Here is an 18,340-nt window from a genome sequence, read left to right as displayed (position 1 = left end):
AGTTATTAGCACATATGAAAATGATTAATGTTGAATCATGCACCTTGGGTATAATTGTTGATTCTAGCTCTTTTGATGCTTTGGAATCTTCTGTGTAGAGAGTTAACATCATTTGCAGGAACATTCTCTGCCCCCACCCCCCACTTTGTGTACCTTTTATTTTTCTTATTGCAGTAGTGACATTCCATTATGATGCTGAAATTTTTGTGCTTTTTGTTTGTTTTGCCAGTCCTGGCGCTTGAACTCAGGGCCTGAGCACTGTTCCTGGCCTCTTTTTGCTCAAGGCTAGCACTCTACCACTTGAGCCACGGTGCCCCTTCTGGCTTTTTTTATACATATGTGGTGCTGAGGAATTGAACCCAGGGCTTCATGTATTCGAGAAAAGCACTCTAACATTAGGCCATATTCCCAGCCCTTTTTATGCTTTTTGTATGGAAGAAAACCTAATGTTTTTCTCAAAGTTGTAAAGTGTGTTTAATGTAGTGAATAGATAAATCAGTTTTAAAAAGTCTGAAAGTCTAGTTTGTCATTTTAAGTCAAAACAAATCCTTCAGTTTTGTAATAACTTGTGGAATTTACTCTTACCTATTCATTCCTTAAATATTATGTCCTTATACTTACCAGGTAATGTTTTAGGCTCTAGAGATATATCAGTAAGCAAGACAGGAAAGGGTAATGGCTCCAAGAAGCCTGTATTCTCTGCAAGGACTTAAGAGTTAATGATGTTTATTGAAAAGCATAATGTTTATAAAGCTTGGTTTATAAAGCTTGCTCCTATATTGGTGATCTTATATTACAATTTAGGAGTCAGTAAAGGGACTCCAAAACTTCCTGATTGGATATTAATTAAGCAAGGAAGAATGTATCTATTTAGTAAAGATAAAAATTTTGTCTATACCTCTGAACTTCCATTTGTGGCTATAAGTAACAGAAGAGCACTAGTTTGTGGAATAAAGCTCATGACACTAAAAAGTTATTGTTATCACCATTATCTGTTGGAGTTAAGAGCCAAATGTATTGAAGAGGAAAGCCCTGCCTTCAGCTAGCAAATCATCTTAAATTTCAGATGCTATAGGTTGCTTGTCCTTTGCCAAGCAGTTTTAATCTCTGTGGATGCTAGAGCCTTTTGGTAATCTGATAAGGCTGTGTTCCTTCTTCCCACTGTGCCTACATATACTTTGGGAGCTCAGTAGATCCCAAGGAAAACTAATGGATCTTTGCTGGTGTGCTAATCTAAGATTCCCTGTTGTAATCAAAACCATAGAATTCAGTGAGAAAAAGTAAAAGATGACAGTGTTTTAGGGTTTTCACTAAATATGTAAGATTAACTTCTGAACACATACTTATAAACTAACACTTTTTGAAAACTTCATTATTGTATACAAATACATTTCACTAATAAGTGTTCAGAATTTTAATTAGGAGGGCAGAAAATAATATCCATGGATTGAAGTTTTAGTGTGTGTTGGGGGGAAGTTGCTAAAAAATGGGCTGGGCATATAAGGTTGTTTTTTGAAAGCTCCCTTTTTCCATTAGGTGAGAACTAGAACAGTTGCTGAATGTGTAGCATTCTACTATATGTGGAAGAAATCTGAGCGGTATGATTACTTTGCTCAACAGACAAGATTTGGAAAGAAACGATATAACCATCACCCTGGAGTTACGTAAGTTCTGGGAACTTGATTTCAGAGTATAGTATTTTTTAAACATGTTTTTTTGTAGGTGTACAAAAGAATTGTCATTCGACCAAGTAGTTTATTAATACAGTGCATCTTGATCAGTGTCAATACTTTTAAGATTCTCACCGATCCTAACCTTCCCCAATCCTTCCTTCACTTATTAAAAGTTTTGTAGGATATGCATTAAATTTTTATTTATTTTTGTGCTAGTGCTGGGACTTAAACTCAGTTCCTGGGCACTGTCTCTGAGTTTTCTGCTTAAGGCTAGCATTCTACTACTTGAGCCCACAGCTCCACTTTTGGTTTTTTTATTTATTATTTTATTTATTTATTTTTTTTGGCCAGTCCTGGGCCTTGGACTCAGGGCCTGAGCACTGTCCCTGGCTTCTTCCCGCTCAAGGCTAGCACTCTGCCACTTGAGCCACAGCGCTGCTTCTGGCCGTTTTCTGTATATGTGGTGCTGGGGAATCGAACCTAGGGCCTCGTGTATCCGAGGCAGGCACTTTTGCCACTAGGCTATATCCCCAGCCCCACTTTTGGTTTTTTAGTCTCACAGACTTTTTTCCCCTGGCTGGCTCTGAACCACAGTCTTTTGATCTCAGCCTCCTGAGTAGTTAGGATTACAGGTATGAACCATAGGTCTAGCTGCATTGAATTTTTGACTGTATTCTCCCCCTTCTTCTCTTCATTTGTGTCCCCTTCTTCACCTCACAGTACCCTTCTCAAGAATCCTTTTCTTGGTTTTTATTTTGTTGAACTATGACTTTGTCTTTCCAAGAAATTATGCTGTTTGAGTTCTTTGCAGCTACTGTAATTCTGTTATAATACATGTGTGATTCTTGTTTTTAACCATACTATGCAATCCTAAAATTCTTAGTGTGTGTTTTTCAGGGACTACATGGATCGTTTGGTGGATGAAACCGAAGCTCTGGGTGGGACAGTAAATTCTTCAGCCTTAACTTCTAACCGGCCTGAGCCTCTTCCTGATCAACAGCTGAACATTCTCAACTCTTTCACCGCCAGTGACTTGACAGGTAAAATGAAGATCTTTCGATGTTTTATTTAGCATGGTACAAAATTGTGTCTTATTTGTTTTACATTGGAGAACTACTTAGTTATACCATTTTCCATTTCTTTTTAGCTTTGACCAACAGTGTAGCAACTGTCTGCAACCCCACAGATGTGAATTGTTTGGATGATAGCTTTCCTCCGCTGGGCAGCACACCCCGTGGACAAGTAAATCATGTGCCTGTTGTAACAGAAGAGTTACTCACCCTGCCCAGCAATGGAGAAAGTGATTGTTTTAATTTATTTGAGACTGGATTTTATCACTCAGAGCTAAATCCCATGTGCAGTGAAGAATCAGAAAGACCAGCAAAGAGATTGAAAATGGGCATTGCTGTCCCTGAATCCTTTATTAATGAGGTTTCTGTAAATAATTTGGGTGTGGACTTTGAAAATCACACCCATCATATCACCAGTGCCAAAATGGCCGTCTCTGTGGCTGACTTTGGCAGTCTGTCTGCCAACGAGACGAATGGTTTCATCAGTGCCCACACTGTGCACCAGCACGCTGCCCTTCACTCTGAGTGACACCGAGGAGGAGCCAAGAGACAATGGGTGTGCAGTACCAATAAATTTGAGGGGAGCTATCAGGTTTGCATAGTCTTTCACTGGAAGTTTGAACCTTTTTCACTATGACATCAGTGATGTCAGTATGTATAGAACTATATCTTGATTTATCAAGAGTATTTTCATTTTTCAATCCATAAATGTGGAAATGAACTATGATCAGCAGAGTTGGGAACTAAGATTGAACTCTGTGGTGCAGCTTTAAGCTCTGCTTCTCTTCCTCATCCCGATACCTCTCCCCCACTTCCCACTTCTTTTCTTTTCTGTTCCTCACTGCCCACACTTCCAATTTAAAAACCTGTAGACAGAAGCCACCAGCTCAAAACCAGCACAGATGTTCTGAACTGAATGGCGTGGCTTCTTTTTGTGTGAATGCCCTTTGCCATATGGATGCAGCGGAATAACAATGTTTACAGGTGCCATTCCCAATCCCTGCTCGATGTAGCAGTTTTTTTGGTTTTATTTTCTTTATTAAAAGCAGGGGTAGGTTTCTTTAAACTGCACAAACATGCAAGGATTTTTTAAAATGGAAACTTCTCTCATGTTATTTCAATTAGAGCACTTCGGTTTACAAAACAGCAAATCCATCTTTTTGGAAGCCAGCAGGAGGAACTGTGTGCAAATTATGAAGACTTGCTTGGATCCTGTTTCATAATTCTAGACCAGGGCCACCTTACACAGAATGATCGTTTTATTGCCAGAAGATTTCTGTGTAATGTCATCTTTTGACTAAAACTTTGACATTTGAAGATACGGTTTTTGTACGGGGTTTTGTCCACAATTGTCAAGATTTTAATCTAAAAAATCATACTGGTCAACAATAATTTAGTTTATCCTGAGGCAGTTGACTTGCCCAGTATGTTGGCACTTGATGGTTTACATTTTGGAACACCTCTTAAGTTGGTAGCACTGCAGTTCAAAGTGTTCATATTTAGAGGGACTTCTAGAATTTATGTATAATGTAGAACTTTGAAGAATATTTAGGCTATGTATCTAGCTTAAATAATTGGCAAGAAAAATGTGAGTTCCTATCTGAAATGGAATGGTACGTTGCCACTTTTAAATTTTAAAAAGTGTTAAACGTTCAGACGCATCTCAAACTCAGTTGTTTGTTTTTTTTCTATTCCAAATATTTGTGAATATGAAGACCTTGTCAAACTTTGGCCATTTTTTTTTCTCGATTAGACATGCTTCTTTAAGTTATAAGGTGAATCAAACAGTATGTAATACAGTATTAGGATATATAAGCTTTGCTTTTATAGTACAGTTAAGATAATTACTTTTTTTTGCACCACCTGCATTAAAACTTTTGATTTTTACTAGTTTTGTTGCTTTGCAAAATACTTAAGTGTTTGTCTGCATTGCTAATATTTGTTAGTTTAAGTCGCTTCAAGGTTGTGCTGAGTAGATAGGATATAGTGGTCTTAGTGACCAAAAGGGAGGGTATTTATTATACAAACTGTGAACTGCAATAACATCCTTAGTTTTGGATGATGCATATTCTTGTTTTTCTTTGCAGCATTTTAATGAAGATTGCTTTGAAGTGTTTACGCAGTAGTACATTTACTATAAAATTTAGTTTTAGCACAGTGGACAAAAGTAGTTAAATTAATAACTTAAAATCAGTCTCTAATTTATACATCAAAAGTCTGGTATTGTATGCACACAGTAAATAATGGGTAGCCTGGGGTTCTGTGTGGCCTTCTGACATTTTTATCCAAGTTGTCAGCTTCTTATTGCTGTGTTTTGCTAAACTTTGAATCTTGTTTTCTTTTGTTAAATGTCAATATAATTTCTATAAGTTAGTAAGATACTGGCCATAATCTTCCATTGTTATAACTTTAACTTTTACTCTGGGTTTACAGTGGCTGGTCTGTATAAATAATTTACACAAAGATGACTGAATGCTAATACCAGTTGCACTTAAATGAACATGCCCATTCTCATTAGCTGATGCAGTAATATATTCAGTTTATCTATGCATTGCTGGATCTTGATAGAAGATGGAAACAGTGTTTCTTATCTAAAGTTTGGATTATCAGCAAGTTGAATGGACACTTTAGTTATTTAAATAGATTTTTGACCAAAATCCAGAAAATGATATGAGAGAAAAATAAATTCCAGCTAGTTTATTAGATTTTTTAAATGCCAATCTGATTTTAGCCTCTTAGAGAGTGCTAAACTAGCTGGTAACGTTTACTTTTAATTCCTTGTTAAAATGAGGCAATAATTTGCAAGATTTTTGTATATATGTGTAAATTCTTCATATCTTTTTAGATCTAATTCAATATTTTCTGACTACTTCTGCCATGTATAATACCATTTTTGTGCATGCTTGATGTGGCATTCATAAATTGTACCACTATGACTTTATCCATGTAAAATAGCTATTTATTGAATTTTCTTTTAAAAGCTGGATTTACTGGGGGGGTTTTGTATCCATTTAAACATCTTAACAAAGAATTTGTTACTGTTTATTAAAAGAATTGCGTTTGAAAGCATGAAATCTTATTTGCAATCAGATGAAGAAATAATGCCTTTATTATGAAGCGTTAAGCACAATTCTTATAACAAACTGTGATAAATTCTTTTTTTTGTTTTTCTTTGCCACATTATTTCCATATGAACAAACCAAAAATTGATGGTGAGCATTGCAGTGCTGGCTGACGTGTCCTCTGTGTACAGGGAGTTTGAAGACAGTGGAGTCATTTAGAAGTGTAACTGGTGCTGTGATTAGAGCAATACTTTTGTTAGTTGTACTTCATCTTTTTCATGCTAGCTTTTTAAATGTTTAGTTTTCCTCTTGTCATGGTCAACTGCTGAATTTACTTGAAGGATGAATATTATTGGGAAAATACTAAAGTCTGTACAATTAGGTCAAAGAATTGTGCAATCATTTCCTTTTTAATTTTTAAAATTGGGGATCATAAATATTTAACAGCATCAGACCTAATAGATCGTAGTGATACTACTTAATTTAACCAAAGTCCAGTAAATATTTCAACTTTGAATGTAAACTAACAAATAAACCTGACCACCAAGAGATTGTTTGCTCAGTTTCAAAGCACATTGTCTACAAATGAAAATTGAAATAATTTATAAAAATATTGACATTACTATGTTTTTTAAAAAGTTCCTAATTTTTTCACTAAAAGGAGGAAACTATTAGTTTTGTTGTTAAATATCGTAGATATTAATATTCCTCTTAGATGACCAATGATTCCAATTGTCCCAGTTTGAAATAAGTACCCTGTAAGTATGAGGTAAATTAGTGACAATCAGAACAAGTTTTAGTATCCGATGTTCAAGAGGAAGTTGCTATTGTTGCATTGATTTTAATATTTGTACATAAACACTGATTTTTTTTGAGCATTATTTTGTATTTGTTGTACTTTAATACCTGGTGTACAGTTCCAGAAATAAAAATCTGGAAATCTTTTTTTTTTCTTGGTTTGTGTGACTACTTGCCAGAACATTTTTCAATGAACCTAATCTATACCAAGTTAACAGATTCTGTACCAGTTTTAAACTGGTGGTAGATGTGCTGAGTGAGGATTTGATAGGTAAGTAATGGTTAGTATTTTTTTCTTTCTCCTATAATAGTTTGCAATCTAAAATTAAGTTTGAATCATTCCAAAGTGAATATTTTAGTTTAATTCAGGTAATGTTTACTGAACGTTATGTTTCGAATACTTTCTAGGCAACTTAGGAAGACAGTTTCTGAAATTTGATCAGATACTATAATTTAAGACTAGTATTACCAGTGTTATGATCAGTTGCTCCTATATTCAGTTTCATGAACTAGTTTTATCTTTCCCACACCATCTTTTTTCAAGTTAAAGGTCTTAATCATGTGTTTGTTCCCATATTTCATTTGCCACGACTAGAACTTTGTCCAGGTCCATTTTTCAACAGATATCAGACTACACATAATATCCAGATTTTTCTTACAAGGGAAAGAAAAAAATTAAAACCTTGACTCTTCTGCCTTGATTACTTGTTGTCAACCACACTCCGTCATTCTTGAATAAGATATTTGCAGAAGCACAAGTATTTTCAATACAGCCAAGAGTGCAGTTAAGTACCTTAGGAGAGATTTCAGGCTTTAGGATACAGGGGAGAAGTGTTGTAGGACAGAATACTGCCTAGTGGCTTCCAGAGCTATCATGGCCACAATGACTTGACTGGCTTCCAAGCTTCCACCCCCAGTACATCCTTTGCACACTTTCTACAATGAGCCTTTGGTAATCAGTGCTATAAAGGAAAAAAGGAAGTAAAATGGGAAGAAGGTGGGAGAAGGGGGCTGTAAATTTCAATAAGGTAGTTAATAAGGTAGTTAGGCAAGCCTACCTAGAAGTAGACAAAGGGAGAGAAGAGTTCTAGGCAGGCCAGTGCACTGAGGCAGGTTCAAGGCACAGCTAGGAATAAGTAATAAGCAAGAGGAAAAGACAGAGTTGAGATGAGAGTCCTAAGAGGGATGTGTCAAGATCTGACTTTGTCTAAATCACTTTACCTGGTAATACATTTCTGTAACTGGCAGAAGTGGAGATAGGAAAGTCAATTACGAAGCTACTGAAATTTCCACAAGTATAGTGAGAAAAGCTGTTGGCATAGTGGCAAAAATTGGTCAGACTCTGTACAGGATCCATGAGGATATAAGAGGGCCAGTAACACCCTCCTCCCTACCCAAAGTTTGGGACTGAGGGCTGAGGTAGGTGGATGGAGAAAAATATACCTTACTAATAAAACTTGAGCAGGTGGCTTGGGTGCTTGCTAGTATACTTTTTTTTTTGCCAGTCCTGGGCCTTGGACTCAGGGCCTGAGCACTGTCCCTGGCTTCTTTTTGCTCAAGGCTAGCACTCTGCCACTTGAGCCACAGCGCCACTTCTGGCCATTTTCTGTATATGTGGTGCTGGGGAATCGAACCCAGGGCCTCATGTATATGAGGCAGGCACTCTTGCCACTAGGCCATATCCCCAGCCCTGCTAGTACACTTTTGAACTGGACTCACTCTAACAGGTGGGCCTGGCTACTACTGGCATGAGGCAGAAAACTGCACAGGACCTTCTGGCAAGCAGAGGCCACAGAAAGGGAAGGGTGTGGGCCACGAGTGCCTAGTTCATTCTCTTCCAATAGATGGAGAAATGGGGGTAGCATTACTAAAGGAAACACTACACAGAAGCATGAGACAGAGGGAATGGGAGTCCCTATACCAATATCCTTCAGTCGTCTTCCCTTAAGACTCTTGTATGCCTTTTCCCAACTTTGATGTAGAAATGCTCAACAAATAGAGAAAAAAAATGGGCTTACATTTTCCCCTTATTCAGCTGGAATACACACTAGTTTGGCTCATGGCAATGCAATCTTTACTTCTGGCTTTATTCTGCAAAAATAAGTCTTTACAGAAGTTTTTACACATATCTACAAGAATTACTGATGCCTACCTAAAAGTTTATAAACCACTACCACAGAGGTATACAAAATAAATGAAGACTGAAATAAGTTCAAGTAGTGAGTTTTAATAAGCCTTTGTGTATTTAGGTGAAAACCAATTAAAACTGGGGTTGAGCTGCAAATTTGAAGTTGTACTGATGAAAGTACCTTTTACCTAGAATATAAGTTTAATATCATTCAACATATAAAAATCCCTACTCCAATTATGTCTCAAAATATTTGTTCGGCAAGTGAAACTTAAGAAAAAATGATTAACAAAAAACAAGATTTAAAAGCAAGTAGAAAATCCAATTTCCAATTCAAGAAGTCAGCTGATAATTGTGTAGTAGTTTGAAAAAAGCTCTTCTCCTTGATTGATGTCTCTAAGTGCAACAAGAACAACACAACGAAGTGGCCTGAAAAAAAAGGCAAAAAGATAGTTCATATTTTGAATATAACCTATACAGATGATATAAACTTTTCTCAGATTTCCTTATATTTTAGTTCACGTATTCAATTTCCATAAGGAGATAATTCTTTTCCCTATTGCAGATATTCTAAAGTACAATGTTATTTTAAGTGTGTGTGTGTGTGTGTGTGTATACACACACACACATGCTGTTATTGGGGCTTGACCTCAGGACCTCATGCTCTTGCTGAGTTTTTTTTTTAAATTAAATTTTATTGACAAGGTGATGTACAGAGGGGGTACAGTTACATAATAAGGTAGTGAGTACATTTCTTGTCTTATTTGTTACACCCTCCCTCATTTTTCTTTCCCTTCCCTAGTTCAGATAAGCATATATACAATATCCAGTGTGCCGAAATCATACAGTGACCACATGGGGTACGCCAAATGATATTTACCTAGTACCTTAAACATAACAACAACAATAAAATCCTCCTGTTTCCATCTCTTGGAGTTCATTTTGTTTAGCCTCATCTTATATAATCCTATGTACATTCTTGCTTAGCTTCTTTGCTCAAGGCTAGTGCTCTACCACTTGAGTCACACTTCCACTTCCCAGTTTATTATTTTAAAAGACCACAAATTGGTACCTGTTTGAAAAATGTTCCTAGTAAGTATCAGAGAAATAATTTTTATTCTATAAGAAGGATTAGTTAATATTTTTATCAATTAGTATTTCATATTCTAAAAGATAAAAAATACTGCTTAAAATAAATTGGAATTAAAATATTTTTGGACATAGAAAAACACTTATATATAGACCTTCAAATTATAAATGACATGTCTCAGTGTACATGGCTAAGAAAACCTAATTGTTAAATCATACAAACTCACACAGAGACACAAAAGTTATTAAGTACAGTGACTAGTCCAAGTTTTAAATATCACTCATCTTAAAAGGGAAATTTATAGGTCTAAAAAATTAAGCTTGCTAGCAACTCAGTGAAATGATATAAACAGTATGTTTTCCAAGTGGGACAGGGTAGCACAAGTTTGTAATCCTAGCTTTCAGGAAACTGAGGCCAGAGGATTGTGCATTAAAACCCGGGCTACATAGCAAGACTATGTCTCAAAAAAAAGTTGTACTTACTGAAGGACTGACCCAAACCCTATTGCCCCAGGCCATACAGACACAGGCAAATCCTCAGGTATTTGTGAACTTGCTTTGATATGCAGGCAGGGCAATTCACCCAAGTCCAGCTGTAAACAATCCATTCTGGGCCCAAGGAAAAGCCACCCACTTCCTAGACCTAGACCTAGTGGCGCTCTCAATAACCTCTGCCTCCTGGCTCAGACCCCATGTAAGCCTGGTCCCCTTGCACAACTTCCAAACCCTCAGGAAGGTCTGTGCCCCTCGCTGTTCCTCAATAAACCGTCCTCACCTGTTGATGATCCAGTCAGCCTATTTCTTTTCTGTTCTCCATTTTCCTAACATATGGTGCTAGCCTTGAGCAGAAGTGCTCAGGGACAGTGCCCAGGCCTCGAGTTCAAATCCTGCGGCTGAAGAAATGCCTACTGAGCCATCCCAGCAACAAGCACCTGGACCTTCAGGCCAGTTCAGATAACCAGGAGCCATGGAGAGGAGTAAGAGGGTCACTTCCTGGTGTCACATCCTAAATGGAGCCACTCTGTGCTTGCCCTTTCAAAATCAACCAGAGCAGGGAGATCAAGGGAAATGAGAGGCTTGCCCAGCTCATGTCCATGCCCGTCTACCTTCAAATTGGACAGAAATTTACATTCTTGCCTTTGTTACATGCTATTTCTGTTTCCTGTCCATACTATATAGTCCAGACATCTACTGTCCTCCTTCTCTGTAATAGGCCAAACTGGAATATGCTCCAAATGGAACTTTTTTGGCATGTGCCGGGTGTGTGTTCGCCTGTGTCATTCTTATCAACTAATCCTGCCACCTTGTCAGCTTTCTGCCCCATCTCACCTTTTTCAAGTTTCTTTTTAACAGCATAACAGCTCTCAGTCAGGACACTACCTGTGAGCACCGTCAAGGCACTGCAGGCAACCAGAGGTTTTGCTTACACCGATGCCCATGAAGAACCCGGCCCCAGTGACTCCTCAACACCCCCATGTCAGCAGGAAGTAGCCAGAAAAGACCATAGCATCCCCTCAACTTTTCATACTCCATCGGGGTTTCAAATGATGGGAATCTGCTTTGTTCTCATAACTCCTTCTAGCTCCCTTCTCAGCACATTCTTTTGATGTATCCAAAGATGGAATATGAAGGATTGACCCCCACCCTAATGCCCCAGGCGCCTAGAGACGCCAGGCAAAATCCTCAGGTGTATATGAACCTGCTTTGATATGCAAGCAGGGCAATTCGCCTAAGCTCAGCTGTAAACAACCCATGGTGGGCCCAAGGAAAAGCCACCCACTTCCTAGACCTAGACTTTTCCTAGACCTCTGCCTCCTTGCTCAGACCCCATATGAGCCTGGTCCCAAATTCACCCCCTCACACAACCTCACATGTGTTGGAAGTATGGTTCAAGTGATGCTTCCCTAGCAAGCACAAAGCTGAGTTCAACCCTCAGTACCAACCCCACCCCCCAAAAAAACATTAGAAAAAGATGTGCAATGACAGTGTAATAATAAACAGAATGAACTAAGTGAAAAGTTTTACTTTCAAATAAGCCTGTATTAGACTGGACCAGATCAAGGCTCTAAATTCAGTCCACAGTACCGAAAAAAAAAATCAAGCCTACATTAACACAGTTTTATGTGCATAAACATCTAAGTTACTTGTAATTTTTTTAGACAAAGTTGGGACAGAGAACTGGGGGCCTCACACATGCTGAGCAAATATTTTGCCACTGAGCTATAGTCTCAGCCTGTAACTCTTAGAAATTAATTGTATCCCAAATTCTATACAGTTTTTTTTAGCATAATACAGAAGACAGAAAATCCTCTTTACAAAACTTACCTTTGTTCATTATAGTTGTAAGAAATGTTTGGAATATATTGCTTCAGTTCTATAGGGAAAACTGCAGGCACATCGAATTCCTGGTAGCACACATTAGCTGCTCTGTCTATAATAGCCATATAATTTTTAGAAAAGGTCAAGGAAAAAAATACTGAATTATGATACCTGATAGATGCTTTTGTAAATTATTAGAACATGGTCAAAATTGGTGACTATTATTTTATAGGCACTGTAAGAATATATATGAGATAAATACTATATTCAATAAAATAAAATTCAAAAAGTAGTAAAGTGTATGTGCTGATGTTATACATATAAACTTATATAACATATATGTTTCATTGTTTATCTTTTAAATATTGGTAATTAGAGGCGCAGACAGTTATTGGTTAATAACAGGCTCCAAGTTCACATCTCATTAATATCAAAACCTATATGCTTACTGTAGCCATATGATCAAACTTTTACCTATGGAAAAATCAAGTCTTAACAAAAATAAATTTCCACAAACTTAGCATGAAGCCCTGGGCTTGATTCTTCAGTATCCCATAAACAGAAAATGCCAGAAATGATGCTGTGGTTCAAGTGGTAGAGCTCTAGCCTTGAGCAAAAAGAAGCTCAGGGACAGTGCCCAGGCCCTGAGTTCAAGCCTCAGGACTGGAAACAAACACACAAACAAAAACTCCCAAAACACCACGACCAAATCATCAGTTACTTATATTTACTGAAAAATCATAACAAAAATAGTAAATTGAATATCTCCAAAAAATGTATTTCATATTTCCCTAAATCAGCTGTGATATCTTTCCTCAAAATATTACAATTGTTTAAGGACTTGGAAGAATTGAGATATTACTCAACTGCTGTGACACCCAACTGAATGGCAAAGGACAATTGGCCACTGCTGTACCGCACTGTACAGCACTGTGATGCCAACTTACTGTTAGAACAATTGTTGACATACTGTCCCACAGCCAGTGGATTATGAATTTCTGATGTTAGCCATGTGCTATCACTCATTTTCAAAGGGCCAAGTTGATCTCTTCCACTGCAAGATCTGAAACAAATGGAAGCATAAAGGACTCTTCTATACCTTCAAATAGAATGAAAAAATACAAAACGAACCCTACAGCTAAACAAATGTTAGTTCTATTTAACTGTGTGTGTGTGTGTGTGTGTGTGTGTGTGTGTGTGTGTGTCTAATCCATCAGGCAACTGTGTTGCTACAAAGCAGCTATGGAAACATTTATAAAGTAAAAATGCTGTAGATTATATCCATCATAACAAGTGTGGTTCTATATCCTGCAATTAAATTGGAATATTGGTACTACTCACCTGTACACAACTTTTGATATTCCTTTATCATTTCCATCAATGAGTACCCCATCTAGGCATCTAAAAATAAATGGATTTCCAATGGACTGGAAAAAGATTGGCTCATACTTCTGATATACTGTACCTATTATATAGTAAGACAAAGAAAGACATGACATGTAAAAACCATCAAAATCCTGATAAACACCATTCTTCAGGAACATAAACATAAAATGGAAGACTTCCATCTTAAAAAAATTCTTATTAGCCTATATTAACTATATAAAACAATGAATTCGGGGCTGGGGATATAGCCTAGTGGCAAGAGTGCCTGCCTCGGATACACGAGGCCCTAGGTTCGATTCCCCAGCACCACATATACAGAAAAAAAAAAACGGCCAGAAGCGGCGCTGTGGCTCAAGTGGCAGAGTGCTAGCCTTGAGCGGGAAGAAGCCAGGGCTCAGGCCCTGAGTTCAAGGCCCAGGACTGGCCAAAACAAACAAACAAACAAAAAAACCAATGAATTCATTATGGTATTTTCATACCTCTATTTTCTTTAATCTTTCATCTCTAATGTGTCACATTCTCTTTGGTTATTTTCCCCCTTTAAAGAGTTCGGGCTCCACAGAAATGGGGGTACAAAGGGTGAATAAATGCAGCAGTAGTACTCACTAAACACTGTTGAAAATGAACTATACAACTTGTAGGTAGAGACAGGGGAAAAAGCTAGGAGTGAGGGGAGGGATGACACTGTCCAAAAAGAAATGTACTCTTTACCTGACTTATGTGACTGAAACCCCTTATACATCACCTTTACAATAACAAAAAATAAAGTTTGGGGCTGGGAATGTGGCCTAGTGGTAGAGTGCTTGCCTCTCATACATGAAACCCTGGGTTCAATTCCTCAGCACCACATATATAAAAAAAGCCAGAAATGGTGCTGTGGCTCAAGTGGTTGAGTGGTGACCTTGAGCAAAAAGAAGCCAGGGACAGTGCACAGGCCCTGAGTTCAAGCCCCAGGACTGGGAAAAAAAAAAAAAAAAAGTTTGTGCTCAATAACAGATGGAGTACAAACCACCTGTCTACACAGAATAAAATACAACTGTCTTCCGTAATGGTAATATGAGCATCATAGTTTAGGCTAGTTTACCAAGTTTTACATACATATCTTTAAAGCAGAGTGTGATTTGGCATCCACTAAAATGTTACTCAAGAAATGTGTTTTGTTGCTGGAGATACAGGTTAGTGGTAGAGCACTTGCCTAGCATGAAGGTAAGGGAGAGGAAGGAAAATCGGGGGAGGAAAAAGCCAATGGGAGGAAAAGCATTAGCTGAGTGGAGAATGCTAATTTGTGTTTTAAATTTATTTTAGTGTCAGTTTGTTGGCTTGTTCTATTGAATCTTCACAGAGCCACACGTTACTTGTATACTAGGAAACTGAGACTACTTAGGGATGCAAAATAAGAAAACAGAAAAGTAACTTTTTTATGCCAGTCCTAGGCTTGGTGCTTTAACTCAAGTCTGAGACATGGTCTCTGAGCTTTTGTTGTTGTTTGTTTTGTTTTTTGCTCCAGGCGAGCACTCTACTACTTGAGCCACAGCTCCACCTACAGCTTTTGGATGGTTAAATAGAAGTAGGAAGAGTCACAAAGACTTTCTGCCAGAGCTGGCTTGAAATCACAATCCTCAGATCTCAGATCCTGAGTAGCTAGGGTTAAAGGTGTGAGCCAAGGCACCTGGTGGAAAAAATCACATTTTGGAACATAGGCCTGACTCAAACATGTACTTGCTGCTAAACCAAGCATGTTAGTTTAAAAAATAACATATTCCATTTGAATAGCACTGTATTCAACAATTTTGCAAAGACATTGATTTACTTTCTACATGTAGAAACAGCAAAGTTTTTTTCCCAGTGATTTATGATTTTTATCCCATTTATGTTAACTCATATCATTTTCACTTTTCAACTAAGCCAAACTGTCTTATGCTCTAATACTAAAGAACTTGTGCAAGTGTGTTTATTATCTTCTAAATTTAAACACTGACTAGAAAGATTTTCTTAAAAGAAAAAAAAAACAAACGTGCATTTATCCCAACAAAGACTTCAGGATACTTTCTTACACACAACATAGTAAAAGCTAATTACCCAATTAGAATTGGGTTTCCAATTCAACCTTTCACTCAAAGGATTTTAGGCCTAAGTATTTAACAACTTTTATTTATCAGTACATATGAAACTCTTGGCAGTACTAATTGAGCTGTTACCAGGATACATAGATACAACAGCGCCTTTTGGTACCAATCCTTTAGTAACGAAGACACCTCTTCCTGCAGAAACCAATGAACTAGTTGCTCGGGTAACACTGAAACCCAATGTCTTAAGAAGAATTTCTTCTGGTTTAAACATATTTTGCTGTTCAGGTTTCTTTTCAAGAAGATTCTCCCTTGGATGCTGCACTGCCAGTAGATCTTGATATTTTGACTTAACATGTTCTGGAAGCATAGTCAAGAGTCCTGATTGTTTACTGAACTCATTTAAGAATAGAGCCTGGAAAACCTTCAGTAACGTTCCTAGGACATCTTCATCTGAGATAACTTTGTCTTTGGATTCCTCTGGAACATATCGAAGGGTCCTGAAAATGGGAAAAGTTTCCATTCACTACCCTTCAATGGTTAAAAGCCGGATGGTCCTGATGCTTTTTGAGTTTTATTGGCTTTAATGAACTGTGGCGTTCTCACGCATACGTATGGAGGACATAAAAATACTAAGTCCAGGAAGGAATTTGGAGGGCAATCTACATGACCTAACTACCAATATCACTCCCGCAAGTGGCCAATACTATATTATTATACCACGTTGTAGATACACTGATACACCATCTCACTTCTGCAAAGAAAGCGAGGCCTGGAGATGTCAGGGAACTTGGTTGAGGTGTTAAAGGAGTTGAAGAAATGTAGCCCAGCCCCGCCCCACGACCCCCCACAGTCAAGTAAGTCTTTTCACGTTGAGAATTCCACAGGAGCACACGATGGGAGGAGAGTAGTTGCAGAGGCCAATGCAAATTAACATCTTATTCTTTGCCATATTCCCTCCCAGGAGTACTAACTTCTTTAATGCCTACATCGCTTTCCATACCGTGTTATTTTTATACTAATTATATGTTTACTTCGAACGACAAGGAGTTTTGTTTGTTTCTCTTTTTTTTTTACTTTTTTGGTCTCCGAATTCCAGGGCGATGACGCCCCCGAGCGCACGTGTCTGTAGGATGGGGATTTCGGTCGGGGTCTTTACCTTTCCTAGGTTTTCAGGAACCTGCCTTCAGCTGAGATGGTTGCCTGTGTGGCGGGCGCTCTGCTGACTTCTCGCAGATGGCTAGGATAATGCCACCCGCGACGCTGGCCCCACAGCTCGGCCAGCCGGACGGACCCCAACGCTCGGAGGGGCTCTCGGGGTCCCTGGGCAGGTTTCCACCCAGCGGGGCTCCAAGCGGCTGTGCCGCTCACCGCCGAGCTGAGGCGCTCACGCCACACAAATCGCTTCACAGAGCTGGGAAACAAGCGTCGGCTCACCCAAGAGGGAAGGCTCCCCTTTCCTCGCAGAAAATCCCTTATTTCTGGTCCGGATTGCAGGGCCCCAGCGAGGGCAGATAGCAGAAGATACACCACAAGCCCCCACGCTAGGAACACCCAGGTTTGTGGAGACCGCGCAGCGCGGTGCGCTCTGGGAAGGAGGGCACAGGCCCCGCCCACCTAAGGCCCGAGCCGGCGACCAGACCTCAGCTCCCCCAGGGTCCAAGGCCCTGCCCATCCAGCACCGCCCCGCCTCTGGCCCCGCCCACCACGCTGGACAGCCCCGCCCACGAGCGCCCCGCCCACAACACCGCTTCAGGCACCGCCCCCTGGAGCCCTTCCGCCGGACGCTCGGCCCGCGCCGGGCGCTTCAGGTTACCCCGTCCGCGGCCGCCCAGCCTAAGCGGCTTCTCAGGCAGAAGGAGGATGTTGTGTCCGCCGCCCGGCCCTCTCACCTCGGGTTGTGGCTGACGTTCAGTGCGATCCAGGGGACGAAACGGTACTTGTAGCGGTGCCATCGCTGCCACAGTCCGCGTAGCAGGCGCCCGGGCATGGCGGCGCGGTGACGCGCGGGGCGTGGGAGAGGCGGGGCGCGGGCTCTGGCCGGCCCGGCCGGGGAGGAGCGGGGGCTGCCTCGTCCCGCCCTCTTCGTCTCCAATCCGCGGCCCGGGCTTCGCGGGGCTCCGGTGCTTTTGACTCGCTGGGTCAGGCGTGGGGCTGGAGCGGCCCTGGTCTCCGCAGTCAGCCGTCCCGCGGGCTCCCTCGCCCTGGCTGGGCGCCCTGCCCGGGGAGCACGTCCGAGGAGGGGACCGCCTAGCTTCGTCCCCGCCGACGTGCGGAGACGTGTCTGCCGGTGTCCGGTCCCGTCCTCCGATTCTGCTCCGAGCCTTTCCCGCCTGCTCCGTGCCCTCGGCCTTGCAGAACAGGCTCGGCTCCGACCTCCTCCTAGCGAAAGCGAGCTGTGGCGACTCTGGCTTTCGCCCTGGTTTGTGTCTTTGCCCCAAATACTCCAAGGCAAAACCACAGAAGCAGTGATTTTTAGAAGGAGCTTTCTTTCCTTAGGCGCAACTGGCATTCGATAAACTGCACGGACTTCAAGTGAACGTGTTTGTTCGGTTTTTGGTGTTGTGCTTGTCCTACGGCTTGAACCCTGGGTCTGTGTTGTCTCTGAGCTTTTCTGCCCAAGGATAACCATCTACCACCCGAGCCACAGCTCCACTCCCGGCTTTCGGGTGCTGAATTGGAGTTGAGTCTCACAGACTTTCCCCTCCGTCCTCAGATCTCAGCCTCCTGAGTAGTTAATATTACAGGC

The 18,340-nt window shown here is 40.2% G+C and overlaps 2 protein-coding genes across 6 annotated transcripts in view; one reads left to right on the top strand and one right to left on the bottom strand.

Moving 5' to 3' along the window:
• Positions 1 to 6,749, top strand: part of Mier3 (MIER family member 3) — a 30,852-nt gene extending 24,103 nt beyond the window's left edge. For all 5 annotated transcript variants that reach the window (XM_048368069.1, XM_048368068.1, XM_048368072.1 and 2 more), the window contains 3 exons: positions 1,537 to 1,664; positions 2,571 to 2,713; positions 2,821 to 6,749. In XM_048368069.1, coding sequence (XP_048224026.1) covers positions 1,537 to 1,664; positions 2,571 to 2,713; positions 2,821 to 3,272 — 723 coding nt within the window. In that variant the 3' untranslated portion in view covers positions 3,273 to 6,749. The remainder of the gene's footprint in view (positions 1 to 1,536; positions 1,665 to 2,570; positions 2,714 to 2,820) is intronic.
• A 1,928-nt stretch (positions 6,750 to 8,677) lies between these two features.
• Setd9 (SET domain containing 9) lies at positions 8,678 to 17,612 on the bottom strand. The gene is made up of 6 exons (XM_048368083.1): positions 17,484 to 17,612; positions 15,724 to 16,091; positions 13,481 to 13,604; positions 13,087 to 13,202; positions 12,146 to 12,251; positions 8,678 to 9,160 (listed from the first exon to the last, which is right to left on the bottom strand). Exons 1-6 carry the CDS (start codon positions 17,579 to 17,581, stop codon positions 9,073 to 9,075), a joined length of 900 nt encoding a protein of 299 aa, XP_048224040.1. The 5' UTR covers positions 17,582 to 17,612; the 3' UTR covers positions 8,678 to 9,072.
• Between the last annotated feature and the right edge of the window lie 728 nt (positions 17,613 to 18,340).

The sequence above is a fragment of the Perognathus longimembris genome, chromosome 19 (genome assembly GCF_023159225.1).
Source record: "Perognathus longimembris pacificus isolate PPM17 chromosome 19, ASM2315922v1, whole genome shotgun sequence".
Lineage (NCBI taxonomy): Eukaryota > Metazoa > Chordata > Mammalia > Rodentia > Heteromyidae > Perognathus > Perognathus longimembris.
Note: the sequence above shows the minus strand (reverse complement) of the source record. Positions and strands in the feature narration are given on the sequence as shown.